Raw genomic sequence first — 26,278 nt, forward strand, 5'->3', positions numbered from 1 at the left:
TGTCTTATGGTCTTATTGGACGCAGTTCAGAGGAGGTTCACCAGATTGATTCAGAAATGAGGGGTTTGTCTTATGAAGATACAGTGAGCAGGTATGCCTCCACCTTCTAGAGTTTAGCAGAATGAGAAATACAACTGAGGTGTATAAGATGCTAAAGGGAACTTACAAAGTAAACATAGAGAAGTCATAGTTTCAAGATAGCAGATTTGAAACAGATGCGAAGAAATTATTTCTCTCACAGTCATGAATCCGTGGAATTCAAAGTCCCAGAATGCACATTGAGTAAATTTAAGGAGAAGATAAGCAGATTTTTAATGAGTAATGGGGAGCTATGGAGACCAGACAGGAAAGTGGAGTTGAGGCTGAGATGAAATCAGCTATGATTGTAAGGAATGGTGGAGAAGGCTTGAGTAGCTGAATTGCCCGCTCCTGCTCCTAGTTTGTAAGTCCTTATGCCCTGATATTCACAAAGGTTTCCATGATGGCAATGCATAGAATCAGCTGTTAAAAACAGCTACTGATTATCGAAAATAAAATAAGAAAAGTTAAAAAAGCAGGTAGTGCAGACATTGACAGAATCAGTTTCCTTTACCTCTGGGAACTGAAATGAAAATGAATCCAGTCTCAAGGAATCAAAACCTACTTTCTCTGGTGTCTGTTAATGACAAGTGCATTGATAATGAGTGTGAGCCAACATCCCTGAAGTAGACTTAATTTGGCACTAATTAATTATATTCACACTAAATTGCCTATTTCAATTTGTGGCCTGGTACAGCAAAAAGAAATATGATATTGGCATAGTGGTTCGATGCACTTTTAACTCTGGGATTATGGCAGATTGTGAGAGCAGAGAATGAAAGGTTTTATTGGTTAGCAAATAAGTGAGACTTCCTTTCATAAGTCTGAATAATTATCCCTGAAATTGCAAATATAGATTGCAAATTTGTTATTTGAATTCATTGACTGAAAGTGCTGAAATTGTAACTAATATTTAACCACAAAAAGACCATAACTGATAAAAGAATGAAGTTGTAATTTTATAGTCTGAACTGCATCCCAAAGCACTTACAGCCTTGTGAGGCAAGATCTCACAGGTAGTAACAGAATGATGACCAGGTCATAAGACCATAAGACAGAGGAGCATAAATTAGGCCATTTAGCCCATCGAGTCTGCTCTGCCATTCAATTATGGCCAATAAGTTTCTCAACCCCCATTCTCCCCGATAAGTTCATCTGTTTTAGATGGAGTTGAGCAGTAAATATTTCCTTAAATGTTAAGTCGTACCTGCTCCCCACACTACCCTATGCTTTGACATACATTCACATGATGAAAGACAATAGCGGTGCAAATAGCTGTTGCTGAAAACTAATTCATTGGGGCTACAATTATGTTCCCTTTTGAAAGACTGCACTCCCAAAATTATTAGCTTAGATTCTCTGTTCAAGTCTCTGTAGTGAATCTTGAATCCATCAAACATCTAACTCAGAAGCAAGACTGCTTGACTGAACCAAAGCTTATACCTGAAAATTAGAATGTACGTCAATGTATTCCAACATACTCGATAAGCTGTGAAGGACTTTGGGACTTAATGTGGTCCAAAACATGCTATACAAATATTTTCTGTTCTTTCAACTTTTTAAATTCTTAAACAGACTGTATCTATTGCCTGCTCCTAAGCACCCTTGAAAAGGTAGTGTTGAGCTGCTTTCTTGAACTGCTGCTGTTACTGCAGGTAAGCTTACAGTATTGTTAACATGCTAGCATAAGATTAGTACTACTTACGTTCAAGTGACAAAGTGTAATTATAAATAGGAATTAAAGAAACTTTCTGGATATTGAGATAAACTAGTTGACGGTGTGACTTCATTTGTCACTTTATCTTTCCAAATATTCTAATTTAAAATTTCATGGATAGTGTAAGGTATACCCATGAATGAAATTCAATTTTATAGATCAAAAGATCATACATTATAGAAATTAAATCCTTTGGAAATGTTGTATACCTACAAAGGAGGATGGTTGTGGTTATTGGACATCTATCATGTTAGCCACAGAATGTTACCATAGTGAATGAAATTCAGCTGCTTCATCAGTGACCTACACTCCATCATAAGGTCAGAGGTGGGGATGTTGACTACTTACACAATGTACCATATCAGTAAAATGCTGGAAGCTGCCTTGAACAGTACTACAAAGCAGCGTTGGCTTAGCAATAACCTGCTCTATGACGCTTAGTTTAGATTCTCTCAGGGCTATTCAGCCTCTGATCTGATTACAGCCTTAGTCCAAACATGGAAAAACAGCTGAACTCCAAAAGAGAGGGAGACCCTCTACCCTTGAATCAAAGCCGCAAGTGTCTGAGTGTGACATAAAGAAGCCCTCCCAAAAACAGTCAATGAGAATCAGAAATGAGAAACTCAGTGCTGATTGTAGTCATACTTAGCATGAAGGAAGATGGCTGTGGTTGTTGGAGATCAATCAGTTCAGGTCCAGGACATCTCTGCAGGAGCTTGTTAAGGTAGTGCGCCAGGCCAAACCATCTGCTGTTGTTTCATTAATGACCTTCCCTCTAACATAAGGTCAGAAGTGGGGGGTGTACCTTGATGGTTGAACAATGTTCAGCACCATTCATGACTCCTCAGGTACTGAAGCAGTCCATGTCCAAATGCAGCAAGACCTGGACAACATTCAGTCTTGGGTTGAAAAGTGACAAGTAACATTTATACTACACAAGTGCCAGGCTATGGATATCTCCAATAATATATAATCCAACCATCGTCACCTGAAATTCAATGTCATTACCATTGCTGAATACCCTACTTTAAACATTCTGGGAGTTACCATTGGTCAAAAACTAATTTGAACTGACGATATAAATACTGTCTTAACAAGATCACATAAGTGGCTGGGAATTCTGCATTGAGTAACTCACCTCTTGATTTCCTCACTGCCTGCCTACCATTTACAAGACAGGAGTGTGAGCAAATACTCTCTGCTTGTCTGAATGACAGAGGCTCTAACGACATTCAAGAAGCTTAACACTACCCAGGATAAAACAGCCTACTTCATTCGTACCCCATCTAACACCTTCAACATTGTCTCTACACACTGTAGCAGCAGTGTATACCATCTACAAGATAACCTGGAACAACTCACCAAGTCCCCTTAACTTCAATCTTCCAAATCTGCAACTTCTCTAACCTAGAAACAAAAAGTCAGCAGAAACATGGAATAACAGGTGCCTGTTTTCCTCCATGCCAAACACGAGCCTACCTTGAAACTATGTCACCGCCCCTTGGTCAAAAATCTTGCCAGTCCTTCCTTAACAGTATTGTGGATGTACCTACACATATGAGCAACAGAGGTTCAATAAGGCAGTTCACTACCACCTTCGCTAGGGAAATAAGGGATGAGAAAATAATGTTCATAGCGTTGGCACCGGTTAGTATTTTCCTCACCAACTTAGAGACAGTTTGGGAGCCAAGCTGGGCAAGGGCAGTGCTGGATTCCACTGGGATGTGCTGTGGGCTGAAGTCTCAGGAAAGGTACACTTGACAGGGTTAGTGGAAACTGCAAACACAATCAGGTACACAACCCACAGACCGGGAATCACTGACCCAGAAAAAAACAGTACTCATCCATGTTTCAAACAGACTTTGATATGCTTCACATTAATAATTTGACCTATAATCATTACTAATTCTAGAAATTATGGTTGATTATGTTACTGGGCACATTTTTAACATATGGCAGTTTACCTTTAACTACTTTACGAGATCTGTTAACCATCTGTTCTCTATTAATCTCAATGCAGGCTAAAATTCAATGTTATGATTTCCAAATTGGGAAATTCCTGTTGAAATGTGTCAATATTTACCATTTCACTGCAGTATTATTGCTGGAAATCCCATTTACATGTGTAGGTTCCACTTTTGCTGTCTTTCTGGTGAAGTTGCAGGGGTGAAACAAAGTAGCTCTCAAGAGCTTCCTGTTGCTTTTTTCTGATATAATGGCTAGTCAGAGAATCATAGAGATGCACAGCGTGAAAACAAATCCTTTGGTCCAACTTGTCCATGCCGACCAGATGTCCTAATCTAATCTAGTCCCATTTGACAGTACTTGGCCCATATCCCTCTAAAACCTTCCTATTCATATACCCATCCAGATGTCTTTTAAATGTTGTAATTGTACCACCCTCCACCAGATTTGAAGATAGTGGGTAATTGCGGGATGTCACTAATGGGACATTGCATGAAGTGAAGAAAGGTGAAAGACCATCTGGCCGAGAACAGAATTCAGAGAAAATAGGGGTCAGTAAACTGTGTTACATCTCAGCCCTTCCACTGCAGAGAATGTGATCAATACTACCATGTCAGAGATGACGTTTATGCATCCACATATGATGCCATCAGAGAGGTGACCAACAGAACACAGTCCATCCTCTGGGGAGACACAGGCTATCATGTAAGTAAGCAGGACCTATTTATTTGTTATTACATTACAACTTTCTTCAATTTCACACAAACTACAACCCACTGGTGAACAAAACATTTGCTGATGAGCATTCATGTGTGCTGTTACTGGATGACCTTATCTTTTAGTCAAATTCCCAATTGTGTATCTTACAAATAATGACAGAGATTTCCTTTATCTTTCTGTTGTTAATCTGCAGTTTTCACCTTTGTTTTTGAAAATTAGATTAAGTAGAACAACAGGGAACCATATTCTACACGTGGTTGACAGCTGCAGCATATATTCAATGAACAGTTCTAAAAACTAAAAAAGACTGTCACTTTAACCAACTATGACAATCCTGTTGAAACAGACCTCCGGGACACAAGTTACAAATTTTAGCCAAAGTAAGGAATGCTTTGAATGAGGGTTGAAAGTCTGGTTTGAGGAACAGTGCTGAGCTTCTATATTAATATAATTTATATATTAATATAATTGATAACTTGCATCCAATCCCAAACCACTAAACCAGAGGTTATATCATGCCATTTAAAACATTTCAGGATCTATTCTGTTGTGATAAAGCAGAGAAATTCTGTCTTCAATGCAAACATTCACCCTCCAAGTGAGTCTTCCTGGAACACATATTATGCAAATTGAATGTTTTGCAGTATTAATACAGCTACTTTTCCTCCTGCCAAATATCAGTGAACAAAAAAGCATTTTGTTTTTGCTCGCCTCAACTGAGAAAGACTCACGTCCAAAGAGGGCAGGAAACCTGCCCACTATAAGGAGTAGAATTTCAGGACCCGTGAGAGCAGTGATCTTGTTCTGAGCTAATTGCCTCCTAAATATTTGGAAGGAATGTGTTCAGAAACTGAAGCAAATTCCCATTCTGCCCCATCCCACTGAATGTTAACTCCAGCTTAGGAATGTTATGTACTTACTTTAGTCTTTACCCTTACCCTCGTGAAAACAAAGCAGAAAAAAAAAGTCTTGGGCTTTACCAGAAGCTGAATCTTCTCGCCCTGTTCAGATTCAGCCTTTTCCTCATCCTGTTCCATTCTCCTCCTGTAACCTCTTCTCCTCCTACCTCTCCTGGTAGGGCTGCCTACCACATTCTCACGTTCATTTCCTCTGCACATCTGCCTGCCAACATCCTTCTCCTCCTCTTTCTCATTACAAGCATCTCTTTATTTCATTTTGACCTGCAACCAATTATCTCCCACTGCTCTAATCTTGCACTAAGTCTGGGTTTCACCCCCATCGAAGATCAACTGCTTCAAAATGGGTTAATACCTACACTGGAACGACCAATGAAAGTTGACACAGAAATATATTAAACAATTATTGAGAGTATTATCAATTACAAGTTTAAATCTATGATGAGTCTTGTTAAATTAAAAAAAAAACAAAAGGAGGTTGCTATGGAAGAAGTCTTTCACAGGAATTAAATTATTCTCAAGGTTGGGGAAGTTAGGTGAGTAAGCCGTGAGTAAATGAGTAATTCTGATGCTGAGTTTCACCCTTTTGTATTGATAAAATTACATCTGTCCACCTCCAGCTGGATAACAGCATCTGATACTGTCATTTACCTTTCCAAAACATGAAAGTGTTACATTCCACCAAACAACTATTTCCTTCAACTGGGAACTAAAAAGACAGAAAAATAATAATAGAAAGAAGTTTTACAGTTCTATCCATAATGGGCAGAAATAAATTGTGCCTCCGAAAGACAAAACTGACAGATTAGTCAGAGAAGATTAGGGGAAGGACGCAATTTTGAAAAAGTTCATCTATTTTTGAAAAAGTTAAACAGGGTTGCAGAAAAACTGTGTCAAGATGATAGGCATTGGCAAGGAAAAAGTACTTAAAACGGTAGAGACAGAGTGGATAAGTCATCCAGGACTGAAGGCATCAGCTCAGAAATTCTTGAAATGGAATAAACAAGTTTTCAGGGAGGTTCTGGTAGACATGTTCACTCAATAGCATGGAGATGCCCAATGACAGGGAGGTGGCTAATGAGGAACAATTTTCAAGCAAGAGGAGAACATAACACTGAGAATTGCAGTCTTTGAACCTCAACAGCAAAACAGACACTCAAGAGCATGATAGAAACATAATTAAGCATGTCTGTCAAAGGAAAATGATTAGTATGAGTCAGGATGAATTTATGCTGTGCAGATTAACTGCATCTGTTCAGCACTGAAACAAACAATGAATGACCTATATGCTTCAGTGGAATGCATTATAACATGAGGGGGAGCAGTATACATGTGTGTCATATAACTGAAGGTTAGTCTTTGATGGAATGCAAAGGATAGTGATACTGTCGAGAAAGAATCGGATGTGCCAAATGCAAAGGGAGGTCTGGTTATAAGGATTGATTATCAATAAGTGCAGGACTGGTTTTGTCGATTTTGGTTCTTTGAAGTTACAGATTAAACAACACAAAATAAATTTGCTGCAAAGGATAAACTCATGTTCAATTGAGAAATTGTAAACATGGGAGGTAATGTTAATTCAACCCACATACAAGGGCTCTAATGAGACAGGATCACGGATTGTTACATCCTATCCAATTTTACATTGAATTGAAGTCACTGGGAGATAAATGCAGATGCAGTATACAATAATGTTGTTGTAGTTGGTGATAATAGGAGTGGGGGCTGGAGCTGAGGGGAAAGAGTGGGGAAGGATAATCCAATTCAGTTAGTTTCTCACTAGGAGGGTTAGGTAAAAATTGGTCATTTTAAGAAAAATTGGTTTACCAGGATAAAACATTATGATTCTAAATTACCAGTGAGAGAGGAATGAGTCATAAGATTCCGTTGATTTAATCTTAGGACCACCATGCTCTGAATGCTGGGAGGCATAATTGTTTTTGAACACATCAAATTTTGCTTATAAATGACTTTATAGTTGACACTAAACTGAAATTTACAGTTTCAATACTAAAGCTCCTCCATCAATGGACCTGAGGTGGAGAGTGTCAAGTTTCTGGGAGTGACGATCACCAACAATCTGTCCTGGTCCTCCCATGTAGATGCAATAGTCAAGAAGACACAACAACACCTTTTCTTCCACAGGAGGCATAGAAAATTCAACAAGTCCATAAGGACCCTCACCAACCTTTACAGATACAGCACAGAAAACATTCTGCCTGGGTGCATCATGGATTGGTCCTGCCCAGGACCCTAAGAAATTACAAAAAGTTGCGAACACAGCGTAAACTATCATACAAGCCAAACTCCCGTCCATGTACTCCATCTAGACTTCTCGCTGACATGGAAAGGCAGTCAACATCATCAAAGACCCCTCCCACCCCGATTATACGCTCTTCCAACCTCTTCCATCAGGCAGAACATACAGAAGCTTAAACACATGTACTAATAGGTTCAAGAACAGCTTCTGCCCTGCTGTTATCAGACTGCTGAATGGACCTCTCTAATTTCAAATCTAATGTTGATGCTGCTTTTGTGCACCTCCTGTGCAACCATAACCTTGTATGCCTTGCTCTGCCTAAACAACCTCTGATCTGTATGTCTTTGTACTACTTGCAAAACAAAACTTATCACTGCCAGTTATGAGGGCATGAAAGCAGATCTGGTTGAATAGGCAAATTAGATGAATGCAAGATCAATAGAGATGTCATGCCAGATACTGAATGGGAGATTTCAAAATAGACAAAACAAATACATTCTGAAAAGTAAGAAAATTTTCAACAGACAGATCCACCATCCTTGGTTAACTGGAAAAGTTAAAAATAATACCATACAAAGAAAAAGCATATGAGGGTGTGAAGACAAGTGATAGGTCAGCAGATTGGACAGAAATAAAAAAAAATTATTGACAAATTAATAAAAGAGAGAAAAACAGCAATACCATAGAAAGCTAGTCAGAAATATTAAAACAGTGTGAGTTTCTAAATATATTTTTAAAATAAAAGGATTAACAAGGTAAGCTTTGAGTCTACAGAAAGTGAGGCTGGAGAATTGATAATGGAAAGTAAAGGGATGACAGATTAATTGTACAGGTATATTGCACCCATTTTCGCTGTAGAGGATATAAGTAGTACCTCTGAAGCAGTGATAATTCAGGAAACAGGAAGTAGGGAGAAACTTGAGAAAATCACAATCAGCAGAGAAGTGTTATTGAGTTTTGTCAAACAAAACGTTCAGCTGAGCATGACTCAGATCAGATAAGAACTTACAGTTAACAATGCGGTTTTGCAGGCAAGGGTAATGGGTTAACAAGGTGGAAAAGCAGTCGTCATGTAGAACCATTTAACAAGATGAGGTAGCATTCAGTATGAGAGGTCAGTTTAACAAGGTGAAAAATATTCATTATGTGAAGCTAGTTATTCATTGTATGACAGCAAATGGTTTAATCTTTACTATTGACACTCGCTGATTGTAACAGTCAACCAATTAATGTATGTTGCCTTATCTGGATGCTCCTCCCTGTAAAATGACTAGATAGTTCACTGAGAAACTGCTGTTCCAGAGAAGACTGTGAACTCATGTCTCTGTGTACATGGGCGGTCGTTCTCTCTCCCTGCAGGGCCCGGAATAAACATGAAGGAGGTAAAACTACACTATGTTTCTGAGCATTTTGCTTCGACCCAGAGTGTGGGGGGGAAACAACACAAAATGAATTGTTCCTTGATTTTTGTATTAAGTAGCCAGTGAGATTGTTGATGCATTGGTTTTAATTTTCCCAAGGTTCCTCCATTAAGGGAAATATTCGTTTGAGAGAAAGAAACATAACTCCTTTATTCAAAAACAGAGAGAAACAGAAATCAGGAAACTACAGGCCAGCTAACTTAACATCTATCAAATGGAAAATGTTAGACAATATTATTAAAGCTCCAGCAAGGTACATAGAAAAGTTCAAGATAATCAGGCAGAGTTCACATACTGTTCTCCAAGGGAATCGAATGGCATTCATTGAGGATGGAGGATGTAACATGTACTAATAATGATTGAACTGAGAACTGAGGAAGCAGAGAGGAGAAATAAATTTGTCTTTCTCGCAATTGAAGGTTGTGACCAGTGGTTATTGCAGGGATTGGTTCTTGGACTGCAGCTATTCACAATACATATCAATGATTTGGATGAGGAATCAAATGTAATATTTACAAGTTTGCTGATGATACAAGACTCGGTGGGATTGTAAGTGGTGAGGAGAATGTAAAAAGGCTTCAAGGTGATTTAGACAAAGTTGAGCAAGCGGGAAAATACATAACAGAGGCAGTGTAGTATGAAGTCATCTACTTCAGCAGGAAAAAGAGAATGGCAGAGTGTTACTTAAATGGTGATAGATTGGGAAGTGTTGATGCACAAAAAGACCTGGGTATTCGCACACACCAGTTATTGAAAGCGATCATGCAGGAACAGCAAGCAGTTAGGAAGGCAAAAGGTATGTTGGCTTTTATTGCAAGAGGAGTTTGAGCATAGCAGCAATGATGTTTTACTGCAGCTGTACAGGGCTTTGGAGAGATCACACCAGGAGTATTGTGTACTTTTGATCTCTTTACCCAGGAAGGAATTTAATTGTCATAGAGGGAGTGCAATGGAAGTTCACTCATGCCACACATTCCTGGGATTCTCTGATTGTTGTAGGAAGAGAGAGACTGGATTGACTCAGAGGGAAGTCACTCGAATTTGGAATCACAGGTGATCTTGCTGAAAAACAAGTACAAGTTTAATAGCAATGGGCAGACCGGATGCAGAGGTTAGTCCAGCTATTTGCCCTTATGGAAACACTTTAGCCCCGTATTCTTGGTATTTTCTCCTTGAATGCCTCCCACTTCTCTGACAGTGTTAGTTGTAAGTAGCTTCTTCTAGTCGACTTGGGCCAAATCAGATCCATCTGAGTAAAATTAACCTTTCCCTTTTATTCCTGGGCCCATCCTTGTCCTTTTCCATAACGTGTCAGCCTATACCCATTCAGCTAGCCATTTCTCATAGTCCCTCATGCCGCTGTGCTACACTGTGCCTCCAATTATCCTTATTGACCTTCATAACCCCTATTGCAACTCAAGTCCTCCTACCACTACCCTTTGCACTTTACTTTGCTGATGTCCTATCACTTATGTTAACAAACACTTCCATTCAATAAGAGGCTGGAGTTGTCTACCAATTACCGACTCAATATGTACAACAGTGTGAAAATGACAGTTTGGGAAAGCAGTCATGCAGCAGAAACCCTAGAATAGTTCCAGGTGAACGAGCACTCTAAAATACATTGTAATTTTTCTAAAAACGCCACACTTTTGTATTAGATAACTTTGCCAGGCCCAAAGTGTTTATACACATTTCACACCGAAGAAATTCTGAAGAGATGCTTTAACTTCACAAATGGTATCTTACCTCATCCAAAGATACCACATGCTGACTTATATCTCAGTGTGTCATGTACCAAAATGTGCCTCCCACTGGACAGATCCTTAATGAGAAGCATTACAAGCAACATGTCTTTGCATAGGAGTACCTCAAATGTGCTTTTTGCGCAGGTTGAATTGCCAGCATGCTAATTGTCAGTGATACAAGCGTGCAGGTCACTGCTAACTGTGCAAGAACTAAGACAACAAGTAAGCAGTTCGGACCAATTCTTCAGCTAGGTGCCTGTCAGTGCATTCAGTATCATTGCAGCTATCATTCAATATCAGTTACTAGAGAGCTGCAAATGCTAATCTTTACTTCACGAGTGGCCTCAGAGAGGCACCGAGATTAGATTAGATTCCCTACAGTATGGAAACAAGCCCTTGGCCCAACAAGTCCACACCGACCCTCCAAAGAGTAACCCATCCAGACCTATTCCCCAACTCCCTATATTTACTTCTGACTAATGCATTTATCACTACGGGCAATTTAGCATGGTCAATTCACCTGACCTGCACATCTTTGGATTGTGGGAGGAAACCAGAGCACCCGGAGGAAACCCACACAGACACAGGGACAATGTGCAATCTCCACACAGACAGTCACCTGAGGAAGGAATTGAACCTGGGTCCCTGGTGCTGTGAGGCAGCAGTGCTAACCACTGAACCACCGTACTGCCCCAGATGTTTGTGACAGTTTGGCAGATACCAGATGCAAAGTTAGTGGACAAGGCATGCAATGTAGTTGGTGCCCGTGGAGCATTCCCTGAGCTGAGGTTTGGTCATACACTACATAGAGGTGGCTCAGATCAAGCAGTGAGCTGAATCTGCCAGGTAGCCTCTCTTGTTTCCACGTCAAGTTTTCTCGATGTTCAGCAAGTTTGAGAGCATGGAAAGATGAACATTAATGAGGCAAGTTGGGCAGCCAACAAGGCATCTAGCAAACTTTAGTGACTGTCAAGTGGCAACTTGCAGCTGCCTAGTGAAAATCTCACCACACTGTGTGTGTAAAGAGATGGAGCAAGATGCCCCCAAGACAGGCCTCACTGGACACCTTGTTCGATTCTGCCACAAATCCCACAGTTGCTCACATTGCTCTTACCCCTCTTGGATTCTGCCAAATGTTTCCGCCTCTGCTGCAGCACAAATTATAACTTAGAAAAGTCAGCAATAAATGTGTGAAAAATGTTATTTTATACAGTAAATTCTTGTTACTGTCACTCTCAATTACAACCAGTAAAGTGATAATAAGCATAAAGTGACAACAATATTGTTTCTCCCAGCATATTTTTCCCTCAGAGAACATACAAAGGCATTAACACAACAATAAAACCAAGTAAAATAGCTGCTTCTCTTTGAGTAATAAATTTTGTGTAAATTTTTGATCACAATTTCCATTCAGAGAGTTTAAACACTTGCAGCCGAGTAGGTTGACACGAACATTATAATTTATACCTGTGTGTCTAAATGTTTTGTATCAGCAAAAATGACAATGAGTTGAGAAACAAAACAATAGAATATGTCACTGCATACAAAACGTTAAGATGGCCTACTTCGAAAGAAATTTACATCTTAGAGAAATAATTAATGGAATGAGAACAATGTGAGAATCTAGTTTCAGTCAGAACTAGTGAATAATGGTAAAGTCAACCAGACAGCCAACTGCATAATTCTTCATGATAGACCTAGTCAATTTCAAAACCCTCTCATTATAACTTTGATAATGTTATATGTCATTATTCATTGGATTCAGTCTGAGCAGAGTGTAATTGGCTTCAGCATTCTAGATTCTGACCCAGCAACTCTGACAGGAAGTGCAAGTGCGAATATCACTGGGTAGGCTTGCAACAGCCTCCCTTGGTTGGAGAATGACACCGCATACAGAATAACATTTGGGTGAAGAATGGGAAACTCCCAGTGTCAATGGAACCATTCCTCAGTAAGGAAGCGATCATTTTAAGGGAGGGCGAAGGCGTGGAGGAGGAGCAGAATAGTGGAACAACTGCCTCAAGTTCTATTGTAACATCAGTTCTGTACTCAGGGATGATCACAGGACCAGGATGGCAGATACTGCCATTTCACCTCAGGCACCTGAGTTTCAATATAGCTCAGACTGTTCTTATATTAGCTGCAAGCATACTACTCTAAATAATCTGAACCTAATCCTTACTGGGCCAGAATTCACATAAGAAACGGGAGTGCTGAAACTGTGCATCTGGCAGTCATTTTGCTGCCAGAAATATGCCAAACAAAAAAACTGGAGCCAGTTAAAACTATTTTGCTGCATGTTGACGAGACTCACAAACCAATGTGATAGTTTTAATCTATAAAATCTTATCTGGAGAATAATCTACTTTTATCTACAGTGTGCAGAAGAATTATTATGGCTAGGTAATAACCAATTATTGTTAATATCTGTGCAACCACAGAAATACCCAAATCCTTACCGGCCCATACTTCAAAACCTGTCTTCACAGTTGCTATCAACACTTCTTTATTTCCACATCTTGGGAATAGTAGATATCAAAATATAATTTTGTTAGCAGATGCTAGAAATTCAGCCAGCTATCAGCATTTCAATCATTAATTTAAATATGATAGAAAGTTCACTGCAGACAGAAATAGGCTGGGATATCTCCTTTGATGTTTGATACTTAAAAGCCTGTTCTGGGTTTCAGATGTTTGCTGATAATTTGATTTTTCAAAAATGTATTTTCAGAAATGTCTCAGCGTAAGCTGCTTGTATAAACAATCTGAGTTATTTAGTGTGCTTGAGTACAGATAATGTTTTGGAGAATCTAAAATTTGCATAGAACACCAGGTTGCATCTACAGTCGTAAAGCTGGTGTTTTCATTTACAGAAACACTATTTCTAGTCTTGAAAATCAGTAGCTTCATTCAGGAAACCAGAGAAAAAATCATTCAAAATGATGTTGCTTTCCATGGGGCAAAAATCTTTCTGAACTACATGCTTTCATTTCTCCAGTACAATTAGGTTATTGACGGTATAGCTTATTCAAGGATATGACAGTCAGGTAAAGTACAATTCAATAAACAATGTTCTGATGATCTAAAGAGGTAGGTAAATCATTCAGACAAAGAAGATTCAAGCTGAGTCAACATTAACCAATGCTTGCAGTGCTGATCACTCTCCACAATCCTTGCTGTAAGACAAATCAGGCCAGGAATATGCCATGTCGCTCCCTGATTTTGTTGTTTGACTCAGGAAGAATGTGCCAGATATTGGACTGTAACTAATGACCAATGGGCAGGAATCTAGGCATCAACTCCTGTCAGGACAGCATGGAGGGAATCTTTGATGGGGAAACATACTGAAAGCATGATCACTTTCAATGATAATATCAATGATTTGGAAACTTGGTAATAAACTTACAAATCCAATGTGTAGAAGGAATTAGTCTGTTTATTCATTGATAAAGTGATTGAACTAAACAGGATAACAACAGCATTTTCACTACAATTTAACAAAAGGACAGCCAAATCATTATGGTGATGAGGGATTGAATTGTGAGGAGTTATTATGTACATGGAGCATGTTCACATGAGAAAGAGTGAGAGTTAATATTATTGCTGCCTCTAGAATTCTAAAGGGAACAGATTATGTACAGAATGACAAGTTTATCATCATTTCCGTTGCAGTAGCGGTTAGACACATCTCATGCTTGAACATGTTAAATTTAAAAGTAATCTGCAAAAACAATATTTCAATGACAAATGACCAATCTATGGAGCCTCTTTGAAAATGATTTGATTCAGATGGATGCATATTTTATGGACTGAATTCAGACAGTAACATTTCAGGATATGGCCTGTATAATTTCAAACATGATGTATTAGTATATTAAAGAAGAAAAGGTGACTTTTGACTTATGATTCCCAAGGCTCTTCATCCACTAAGGTGTTCCTTGAATCCTGTCTGGTCTGTTGTACACCATTTGAAAGACTGATTGCTACAGACCATAATATGGAGGAGTTGAAGTAGGCCATTTAGTCCATCGAGTCTGCTCTATCATTCAATTAGGTCATGGCTGATTTGAATTAAAAATCACACAACACCAGGTTATAGTCCAACAGGTTTAATTGGAAGTACTAGCTTTCAGAGCACTGTTCCTGCATCAGGTGGTTGAAGGAGCAGCGCTCTGAAAGCTAGTGTTTCTAATTAAACCTGTTGGACTATAACCTGATGATGTGTGATTTTTAACTTTGTACACCCCAGTCCAACGCCAGCATCTCCAAATCATGGCTGATTTGATAATCCTTAAAACTATTTGCCTGCCATATTGATTAGAATCTGTCTACCTCAATCTTAAATACAGATAACAATACAGCCTCAACAGCCATTTACTGTAAAAAAATCCACAGATTTACTAACTTTGAGAGAAGAAATTCCTCTTCATTTCTGTTTCAAATGGTTGAGCTGTTAATCTGAGATTATTCCTTCTGATCTTAGACTCTTCCACATCTCTACACATCTACACTATTAAGCCCTCAAAGAATCTTGTATGTTACAAGGTAACAGCCTAATTCTTCCAAAAGCCAATGTGTTCAAGCCAAACTTACTCAACCTCTCCTCATAAAATTATCCCTCTGTATCTGCAATCAACTTAATAAATCTTCTCTGGACTGCCTCCTATGCCAATATTATCTTTCCTTAGATAAGGCGATCAAAATGGTTCATCGTATTTCAGATGAGGTTTGATTAGTGCCTTGTATAGTTTTAGCACGACCTCCATATTTTTATACTCTTCCTTTCGAAATTAACATTCCGTTTGCCTTCCCTGTCACCTGCTGAACTTGGATGCTAGTGTTTTTTATGTTTTGTGCATGAGGATCTCTGAATTCCTTTGTGCTGCAGCTTTCTGCAGATTTTCCTCCACTTAAGCAATATTCAGCTCTTCTATTCTTCCTGCTAAAATGTATAACTTCACATTTTCTAAGATTACATAACATCTGTTGCGATTTTGTCCCTTTACTCCTTCTGCAGACTCTTTCAGTCATTCTGACTACTCGCCTTCCCACTTATTTTTGTGTCAACAGCAAATTTGGTTGTAGTACATTCACCTCCCTTATTCATTAATATATAGTCAGTAACTGTAACCTGAGCACTGATCCCTGTGACACTCCATCAGTTACAGGTTGCCATTCTGAAAATGCCCGCTTATCCCAATTCCCTGCCTTCTATTAGTTTGCCAATTCTTTATCCAGTCTAATATACTTCACTAAACACCAAAAGCTCTTATAAAATAGTGCTATGTGTGGTACCTTATCAAAAACCTTTTGGAAATCCTAATGTAATATCTATTTCCACTTTATCTATCCTACTTTTTACCTCCTCGAAGTTGCCAGGCATGATTTCCCCTTCATGAAGCCATGTTGACTCTGTTTGATTATATTGTGAATTTCTAGATGCTTCACTGTTCCATCCTTTATAATGGACTGTCACATTTTCTCAATGACATAATTAGTCAAGAACTCCATTATCATCCAGCAATTGCCATGCATTAAAATCAGTAGAAGCATATTACTGCTCAACTGAAGTACCTGCAAGATAATGTTACACATTAATCCAAGTTGTTGAACATTACAAGACCACTTTGAAGGGTTCACACATTAGATGAGGAACATCAAAACTCAAACAGTTAATGAAAAATATTTCAACTATTGGATATCATGGGGGAATGTTTGTGGTACTATGATTAATTGTCTAGGTGCAGCCAGTATTGGAAAATCAGGAATTTTGGAGTGATTGTGAAGGAATTCAGCCATTATATTTCTCTATTAGTTCTGATAGATGGAAGATTGAGTGGATTCCTTTACAGTGTGTGCAGTCCAATCTGTCTACTCTGATATTTCGCTCACTTGGTCAATCTAGCGCACCTGGCTGCAGACCAAGGAACATTTCACCTATTCTGTCTGAACCTTCACTCCATTCTGCATAGTACATATGGATTCAATTGACAAGGTGGTACAATTATTTTTGGCAGCAGTTGGTACGGCTGACAGGCATGTTCCTGTGACCAATCCTTTGATTTTAATGGTGGTCATCCTGGGCTTTGTTTCACAATATGGGCTAAGCATTGATTTTTCTTTGTGGTTAAAATGGATGATGTTAAATAAAAGCCCCTTTGGCACTTAATCTCCTTTTTGTGGGTTTAGGGATCATTCAGTGGTAGCATTCTTATGACTGAATCAGAAGTTTAGGTATCAAGCCTCATTCCAGTGACATGAACATACCTTCTAAACTCACATCAGTGCAACATTGAGGGAGTACTGTACTGTTGTTGGTGCTGTTTTTTTTTGACTCACAGCATCGACTGTAATTCCTCTCAAACATTATTCAAAGTGGAACATTATTCACACACTGTCTGACTCATTTGAATGGGTTCTGAAGAAGGGTCATTGGACCTGAAACATTAACTCTGCTTTCTCTCCCCAGACTTGCTGAGTTTTGCCAGAAATTTCCGTTTTTGTTTCTCACTCGCTTTCCTCATGGAGGGGGTGCCAACCAGACAGAGACCTAACAGTAAACTGCTGATGGGGATAAGCTCTCAGCAACTCTCTTTTGAAATTTCCTCACAAAAATTTACACTACTCCCTGAAACTCCCAAGGCTGAGCCCAATAATGCAACAAACTTCCAACTACAAATTCTAATCTGCTTATGTGTGTCACAAGAATAAGCTGGGTTTTCTAATTTAAAATACCATTGCTTTATTCCATTCAGCAAAGAAACAGAAATGTTAGATTAGATTAGATTACATTACAGTGTGGAAACAGGCCCTTCGGCCCAACAAGTCCACACCGACCCGCTGAAGCGCAACCCACCCATACCCCTACATTTACCCCTTACTTAACACTACGGGCAATTTAGCATGGCCAATTCACCTGACCTGCACATCTTTGGACTGTGGGAGGAAACCGGAGCACCCGGAGGAAACTCACGCAGACACGGGGAGAACGTGCAAACTCCACACAGTCAGTCGCCTGAGGCGGGAATTGAACCCGGGTCTCCGGCGCTGTGAGGCAGCAGTGCTAACCACTGTGCCACCGTGCCGCCCAAAGCTTTTAAAAGAAAAAATTAAAACAATTTTGAATATGAACTAATTTTGCAGGATGAATGAGCTGAGAAAACCGCATTGTCATTTCAGCAATTATCAAGGATGAGTCAGGGTATTTACCTAAAGAAAGAGCTGAAAGTGTAAAAGTGTTGAAAGAACACTATATCCCAAGAGATGCAATTTCCTTTTCTTACTAATATCTATGAAGTTGGTAATATATAATATGTTCTTCAGTTAAATAATGTACAATAAAAAGCAGACTCCCAATAACATTTGAATGCATTGATAAATCCTGTAATCTTCCCAAAACAACCAGAACATTTTAATTTTTAGGTGATGGATGCAAATCATAAATATCAGCTGGATAAATACAACGACCGAACTTTCATTTATATGGTGCTATTTAAAAACTCACACTTTCAAATGCTTCACAGAAAATGACATACTTTTGACATTTAATTACAGTTAGAAAATAGCTGTCAATTTGCACACAGCAAGGTCATACTAATGGCAATACGATAATGACCAGATAATCTGTTTTATTTATGTTAGTTAAGGCATAAAGATTGAGCAGAATGCTAAGAACTTCTTGCTGAAACACTGCCATAGCTGCAAGGCTTGTCACTTTGAGACAGGGTTAATATTCATGCGTCATTATATAACACAAAGGATACAGTACTGGTGGATACAACATTATCACAGTGCAATGTTGAATAACAACAGTCTGGGCAGATCGCTAATCAGGTTTCAATGGAGGTATAAGATGACAGTTTGGGTGTGCCATTAAAATTAATGCAGATGAACCTAATTGATGATGTTTAATCTGCAGTGGCTTTTATTGTATATTATATCTACTGGTTAGAGTTTCAAAAGCCAATTAACATACTAACTTATTTCAAAACATAATTTTGGATATAATTACAATAAATATTAAAATGTTTAGCTGCATTGCCTTAGATACAGCATTCATAATTTAAATTTCAATCATATTACGAAACTCAATACTTGTACAGCTCCGCTGGGAAATGCTCAAATACTAAATCTGGCATTTGCCTCAATTTTCAGTAAAACCCCTCCCTTGGACTCCAGAGGTAGTACGTAAAATCCATGAGCAATATTAACAAGGCTGTTAGCTTGGTTTCTGGCATATGAAATAATAACAATCAAAAAATCCACAGCTCCAATGCTCTGTAAAGCACAGTTCAGCTTGCTTCCCAACATTAATTAGCTCTGTTATAAATAATAAACTAGCTAATTAATATAACTATCAGTTCCACTTAAGTTACAATTCCATAATGAAACAGGATTCACTTCTAACAAATATACATTTGAGAGGAATGCACTGTGACCAATGGAAAATTACAAAACAATTCAATTGAAATAAGGAAAGCTATTATTTTCTTCTAAGATATTACTTTGATTCTGCTATACTTCACAACAAAAGGATTCTGCAGCTCTTCATGAATATTCACCCAGAATCCGACAGGTAACAAACAGCTAATCTGACAGGCATAAGCATAATTTACTTCTAAGACTCCTATTGATAAGACTTTAGTGTTTGCTTCAAGCAATTTGTGTAGAAGATTATATACTTTTACTGTAGATGGTTCCCATGTACTGGGATGGTTGTGTATTCACGTGCTAGACAGACAGACGCATCTCCCTTTAAGCAAATCATCCAAGCAAACCACAAGGTCTGTTGTACATTTTAACACTAAATAACTTAATTGACGCCCTATTTTAGATGGAAAAGCGCAGCAGGTCAGGCAGCATCAAAGGAACAGGAGAATCGATGTTTCGGGCATAAGCCCTTCTTCAGGAATCCTGAAGATTTGATTCCTGAAGAAGGGCTTATGCCCGAAACGTCGATTCTCCTGTTCCTTTGATGCTGCCTGACCTGTTGCGCTTTTCCAGCAACACATTTTTAAGCTCTGATCTCCAGCATCTGCAGTCCTCACTTTCTCCCACTTTGCCCTATTTTAGATGACATAGCTAATATTGTCATTGAGATGAGTAAAGTTTCTCTTTTGTGGGATATGTTGACCATCCCTGCTTCAGTACGACTCAGGTTACTTTTTTCACCTGTTTCGGAAACACTGATGACCGTTTCCTGCTCCTGGCTCCAGACTAAAAAAAAACAACTTTCCTTCTAATTTTCCGCCTTCTATCACTTATATTTGAAGTACCCTGACTTTTCCTTTGCTTCCTTGACTTCTCTGTTTCTAATGATAGGTTAGTGACTAATATCCACTATATGCACTCTAACTAAATTTCCATCCACCCCTCTTCCATTCTCCCAATTTCTGAATCTGTTCTGATAATGCTTCCAACGTGCTTTCCCTTGTCCTCAGCGGATGCTTGCCACCTTTGTGGTTTATAAGGCACTGATCCATGTTAGCTGAAAATGTGTTGCTGGAAAAGCGCAGCAGGTCAGGCAGCATCCAAGGAACAGGAGAATCGACGTTTAGTCCCATTTCCCACTTTTCTTCTTCCCCTCAGAGCATGGTATATTCCCCCTGCCTTCAACTTCCACTCCACTAGTTTCCATATTCAGTGGATCACCTTTTTGTTGCCTCTCGCATGATGCCAACAACAAACACAAGTTAGTCTCTCCTTCCCTTTCAGCACTCCGAGGTATCATTTACTCTGTGACACTGGTTTATTCCACGGTTACCCCCTACACTCTCTTCCTATGGGGCCTTCCCTAGGTTAGCGCAATCTAAGACCTGTCCTTTACTCTCATCCTTCCCCACCATCCAACCTACATAAAGAATGATTAATTGGTAATTCTACCAGTGTGTTGCATTTAATTCACTCTACTTTTAGGAAATGAAGCATAGGTTAGGTAGTCCACAGGCATAATCCCAGGCTCCCCATCACTTGCCATTTTTAATTTCCATCAGTCCCACTCTGTCGTCTCTGCCAGCAGTTTCAACAATAGTTGAAGAACAACACCACACCATTCAATTAGGCAATTTAGAACTTGCTGAATTAACCATTGAGTTCAACAGTTTCAAATCATAATCTCTCTCGAGTTTTGTTTGTTTTTGGACTATTGATGCTGCCTCAATTATGCCTTCTTTAAGCCAAATTTGTGTTTTTTTGCAACTTGTCCCATTAAAATCTTCTCCGTCTTGCCACAACATCTCTGTTATTATTTGATCTTTCTTGCCTCTTACTTATCACACACCTTTCCCTTTTATTTTCTTCCTTCACCCGCTTAAGACAGGTTACATCTCAGATTTTTCCCAATGTTGATGAAAAATCATCAAAATGACATTATCTTTGTTTCCTTCCATAGATGCGACATCACCTGCCTGTACGTTTCCAGCATTTTCAGTTTTCATTTGAAATTTTCAACATACAGAGTAGTTTGCTTTAGTTCAGCAAGATCTATCCCTAAACCCTGTGCCTTTAATTTTGACTATAAACGTTATAAATATTTTTCCTAGCTCTGCCATAGAGAATTGATCTACAGTACTGAAGTTCAACAGACTTTTCTTGTGAATCTGTGGACTCGTGTTAAGTATCTTCCATAAAGTGATTCATCATATCATCCAAAATATTTCAAGTTTACAGGTACAAAAATGATTGTACAAAAATGATTTGGGAGATAAGGAAATAGCAGGAGAACTTAACAAGTACTTTGCGTCAGTCTTCACAGTGGAAGACATAAGTAATATCCCAAACATTATAGGGTGTCACGGGGCTGAGTTGAGTATGGTTGCCATTACGAAAGAGATAGTGCTAGAAAAGTTAAAAAGTCTTAAAATTGATAAATCTCCTGGCCCCGATGGGATACACCCTAGAGTTCTGAGAGAGGTGGCTGAGGAAATAGCAGAGGCATTGGTTGAGATCTTTCAAGAGTCACTGGAGTCAGGAAAGGTCCCGGATGATTGGAAGATGGCTGTTGTAACCCCCTTGTTCAAGAAAGGATCAAGGCAAAAGATGGAAAATTATAGGCCAATCAGCTTAACCTCGGTTGTTGGTAAAATTCTAGAATCCATCATTAAGGATGAGGTTTCTAAATTCTTGGAAGAGCAGAGTCTGATTAGAACAAGTCAACATGGATTTAGTAAAGGGAGGTCATGCCTGACAAACCTGTTGGAATTTTTTGAAGAGGTAACAAGTAGGTTAGACCAGGGAAACCCAGTGGATGTGGTCTATCTAGACTTTCAAAAGGCCTTTGATAAGGTGCCACACGGGAGGCTGCTGAGCAAGGTGAGGGCCCATGGTGTTCGAGGTGAGCTGCTGGGATGGATTGAGGATTGGCTGTCTAACAGAAGGCAGAGAGTTGGGATAAAAGGTTCTTTTTCAGAATGGCAGCCGGTGACGAGCGGTGTCCCGCAGGGTTCGGTGCTGGGGCCACAGCTGTTCGCATTATATATTAATGATTTGGATGAGGGAACCGGGGGCATTCTAGTGAAGTTTGCTGATGATACGAAGTTAGGTGGAGAGGCAGGTAGTACTGAGGAAGTGGGGAGGCTACAGAAGGATCTCGACAGGTTGGGAGAGTGGTCCAGGAAATGGCTGATGGAATTTAACGTGAGCAAGTGCGAGGTCTTGCACTTTGGCAAAAAGAATAAAAGCATAGACTACTTTCTAAATGGTGAGAAAATTAATAAAGCCAAAGCACAAAGGGATCTGGGAGTGCTAGTCGAGGATTCTCTAAAGGTAAACATGCAGGTTGAGTCCGTGATTAAGAAAGCGAATGCAATGTTGTCTCTTATCTCAAGAGGGTTGGAATATAAAAGCAGAGATGTACTACTAAGACTTTATAAAGCTCTGGTTAGGCCCCATTTGGAGTACTGTGTCCAGTTTTGGTCCCCACACCTCAGGAAGGACATACTGGCACTGGAACGTGTCCAGCGGAGATTCACACGGATGATCCCTGGAATGACAGGTCTAACATATGAGGAACGGCTGAGGATACTGGGATTGTATTCGTTGGAGTTTAGAAGATTAAGGGGAGACTTAATAGAGACGTACAAAATAATACATGGCTTGGAAAAGGTGGATGCTAGGAAATTGTTTCAGTTAAACGAGGAGACTAGGACCCGTGGACACAGCCTTAGAATTAGAGGGGGTCATTTCAGAACAGAAATGCGGAGACATTTCTTCAGCCAGAGAGTGGTGGGCCTGTGGAATTCATTGCCACGGAGTGCAGTGGAAGCCGGGATTGATAGATTCTTGTTGTCTAGAGGAATTAAGGGCTACGGGGAGAACGCTGGTAAGTGGAGCTGAAATGCGCATCAGCCATGATTGAATGGCGGAGTGGACTCGATGGGCCGAATGGCCTTACTTCCACTCCTATGTCTTATGGTCTTATGATTATAACTGCTTCAACACACACAGAAACTAGGAGCAGGAATAGTTCATTCAGCTGTTTCAGGCTGCTCTGCTATTCAGTACGATTATGGGTGATCCTTTAACTCAATGACCACATTCAAGCCTTCTACCTATATACTTTCATGTTTTAAAATCTAAAAATACAACTTTTTCTTGAATATATTCCGTGACTTCGCTTCCACAGCTTTCTGTTATAGAGAATTCCATACGTTCATTACTCTTTGAGTCAAGAAATCTTTTCTCGTCTCATTCCTAAATAGTCTATCCTTTTCTCTACACTGGTTCTAGACTCTTGAGCCAGGGAACACATCCTCCTTGCACTTAGTCAGTCCATCTCTGTTAGAATTTTATATGTTTCAATCAGATACCTCTCATCCAACTATATTCTAGTGAACACAGGCCCAGTCAAACCAGTCACTTCTCATACGGTTGTCCTGCCATCCTCGGGATCAGCTGATTGAATTCTCTGGCAAGTCTATCCTTTCTTAGGGAAGGAGACCAAAACTGCACACAGTATACCAGGTGTAGTCTCACCAAGGCTCTGCATAACTGTAGAAGCCCTGCTTCTGAACTCAACTCCTCAACAGGTGGGACAATTCATAGAATCTCACTATTGCTAACTTAGTATCAACATAGTCAGTGCCCTTGTCTTTTCTTGACTCTTCCAAATTTATTTTCCTTTCTGTATTCTTCGGTCCCCAAGTCCATTTTTTACTCCTTCATCCTTGGTCAGGAAAAGTTTATCTGTCTTTTTAACTGGTGTTTAAAAAAAATCCATTTTCAACTTGGCTCTGAACTTGCAAGAGGATTTTGTTCTGCCTCATGCTGACTTAGCAGCTACATTATCTCGTGATTGCTGTAAATTTTATTTTATTTTAAATTGAACAAGGCAGATTTTAATTTTCTTTATCCACTATTTTTGTATAGTTATCAAATTTATTCTAATTTTCCACCTTAACTAATTTAGTGGACATAAAAGAGAGTGAAGCTGGGGTTGGATGGAAATACAAAACAAGCACCGCAAGGCTCTAACAGTTACCTTCAATAGGAATAAATATCAGGGAGGCCATAAAATAGACAGCAACACCAATTTTATTCTTGCAGTCTGCATTCAGCTATTATCAATGCTTGGAGTCATTTGCTGGGAGATAGCAGAATCACTTGGACCCTTCCCATTATGTTTCCCTTTGAGATTTCCCTGCTCTGAATGGAAACTGAGCTGATTGCATCTCAAGGTTGAGATGTATATCAGGTTATGGATATTCAAAGATATACAAATAAATTTCCCAATCATAAAGTGCATGCAATGCAAAGTCACTACTTTGCTCAATTCAATGGAAATTTGACTTAATTCTAATTAATTTAATTTATCAGGTAATTGACCTGATAATACTGCCATTTATTATATGTTGTTTGCATTTTGATAAAACATTTCAAAAATCCTCCTTTGCCTGTGCCAAAATCTTTGTATAATTTTGTTTTGCAGGAAGTAAAACAGATTAAAAAATTGTTAAATTGAAGTTACATAAAGTTAGGGCGGAATTTTCTACTTCCTTGAGCAACATCGCCAATGTTGTGAAATATGGGAAAATATAGCAAAAGTGAAGATAAAAATCAGCATCTTAACATCAAGGAAAGAATTTCCAACTTCCCAATCAGGTTTAGAATCTAGAAAATGAGTGGTAACTACCTTATTTCCATGTATTTGCATCTCATTAGCCTTGGTTATCTCATTTCTATGCAGCATTTAATTCTCGTCTCTGTATCCAAAGAAAAAGCTAGATGCTGCAAACCTTGAGATGTAAGTTACAGAAGTACCTTGTGGCACCTTTGCCAGAACACCCAGGCATGATCCATCGACTGTTCTCCAAATTTCATCCACACAAGTTGACACTGCCAAATTACTAGACTCACCACTTCATCATGCCTACTCTCATCAACTCATGAAGCCATTTTAGTCCTTAGGGACTTCACTTTGGAACTCAGGGACACTGATGACTTGCATAGTTCTACCAGGTCACTTTGCAGGCTGTGAAGCATCAAACATTAGCTCTTTGTGCTCATTCACTTTGTGCTTACATGGAGGCTGGTAACCTTTGTGGCTTGCATTGCTTTTCAGTGCACAAGGACAGGTCACAGCACATAAGTCAAAGGCGTGGACATATTAGTGGATGGCACAGTGCTATAACAATGTCACACCTAAGAACACAAGAACCAGGAATAGGCAATTTAGTCCCCCAAGTCTGCTTCACCATTCAGTACAAACATCACTGATCTCATCTCGGCCTCAACTATACTTTCCTCTCCACTCTCCATAACCCTTCAGCCCATTACTAATTAAAAATCAGCTCATCTCTTCCTCAAATATACTTAGTGTCCTGTCTCCCATTGCATTCTGAGTAGTGAATTGCAGATTACTGACTCTTTGAGGGAAGCACTTTCTCATCTGTTTTTGATCTGCTACCTCTTTTCCTGAAACTCTGATCTCTCATTTAGGTTGCCCCACATGAGGAAACACCCTCTCCACATCCGATCTGTCAGTACTCTTCACCAACTCATACCTAAATTAGATCTCCTCTCATTATCCTCTCACTCTTGTAGAGTGCAGAAGATCATGAACCTTTTTCCTGCACTCCTGTGCCCTTCAGCTGGGACACTGCAATTACACAAGTCAGTCTCTTGTTCCCAGCTGGTTAGCCTGGTGGCATAGCCTCCTTTCCTGGTCAGCAGGAAAAAGCACGGTCCTCTTTAACACTACCCATCCACTAGGACCTCCAGTCTCTCCTCAGGCAAAATGTGGAGTTTACTTTCCTTTCTGGGTCATTTCCTTCAGGATGCTGGTACAGGATGACAGCGTGAGGGATAATTTCTACTTTGTAGCACCTCAAATGATGTGACAGCAGCGTGAACGCCACAGAAGTCCCAACAGTAGAAAAACTTATGGCTCTCCTTCCTGATTCCATGTCAGGGTGCTGAAGAGACCACTCAAAAAATCCTTACCAAAATATGGGAAA

General features: G+C 39.4%; 1 protein-coding gene across 3 annotated transcripts in view; it reads right to left on the reverse strand.

Annotated features, from left to right (window-relative positions):
- LOC122550434 (protocadherin-17-like) overlaps positions 1–26,278 on the reverse strand; it is a 134,799-nt gene that overhangs the window by 59,832 nt on the left and 48,689 nt on the right. Inside the window, exon 4 of one of the 3 annotated variants that reach the window (XM_043691167.2) lies at positions 15,063–16,400. The exons of the other annotated variants lie outside the window; for them this stretch is intronic. Coding sequence (XP_043547102.1) covers positions 16,381–16,400 — 20 coding nt within the window. The 3' untranslated portion in view covers positions 15,063–16,380. Of the gene's footprint in view, positions 1–15,062; positions 16,401–26,278 lie in introns of those variants that run through there. 3 annotated transcript variants of the gene reach the window in all.

The sequence above is a fragment of the Chiloscyllium plagiosum genome, unplaced genomic scaffold, assembly GCF_037043375.1.
Source record: "Chiloscyllium plagiosum isolate Xiang-an unplaced genomic scaffold, Cpla_swu_hap1 HiC_scaffold_6, whole genome shotgun sequence".
Classification (NCBI taxonomy): domain Eukaryota; kingdom Metazoa; phylum Chordata; class Chondrichthyes; order Orectolobiformes; family Hemiscylliidae; genus Chiloscyllium; species Chiloscyllium plagiosum.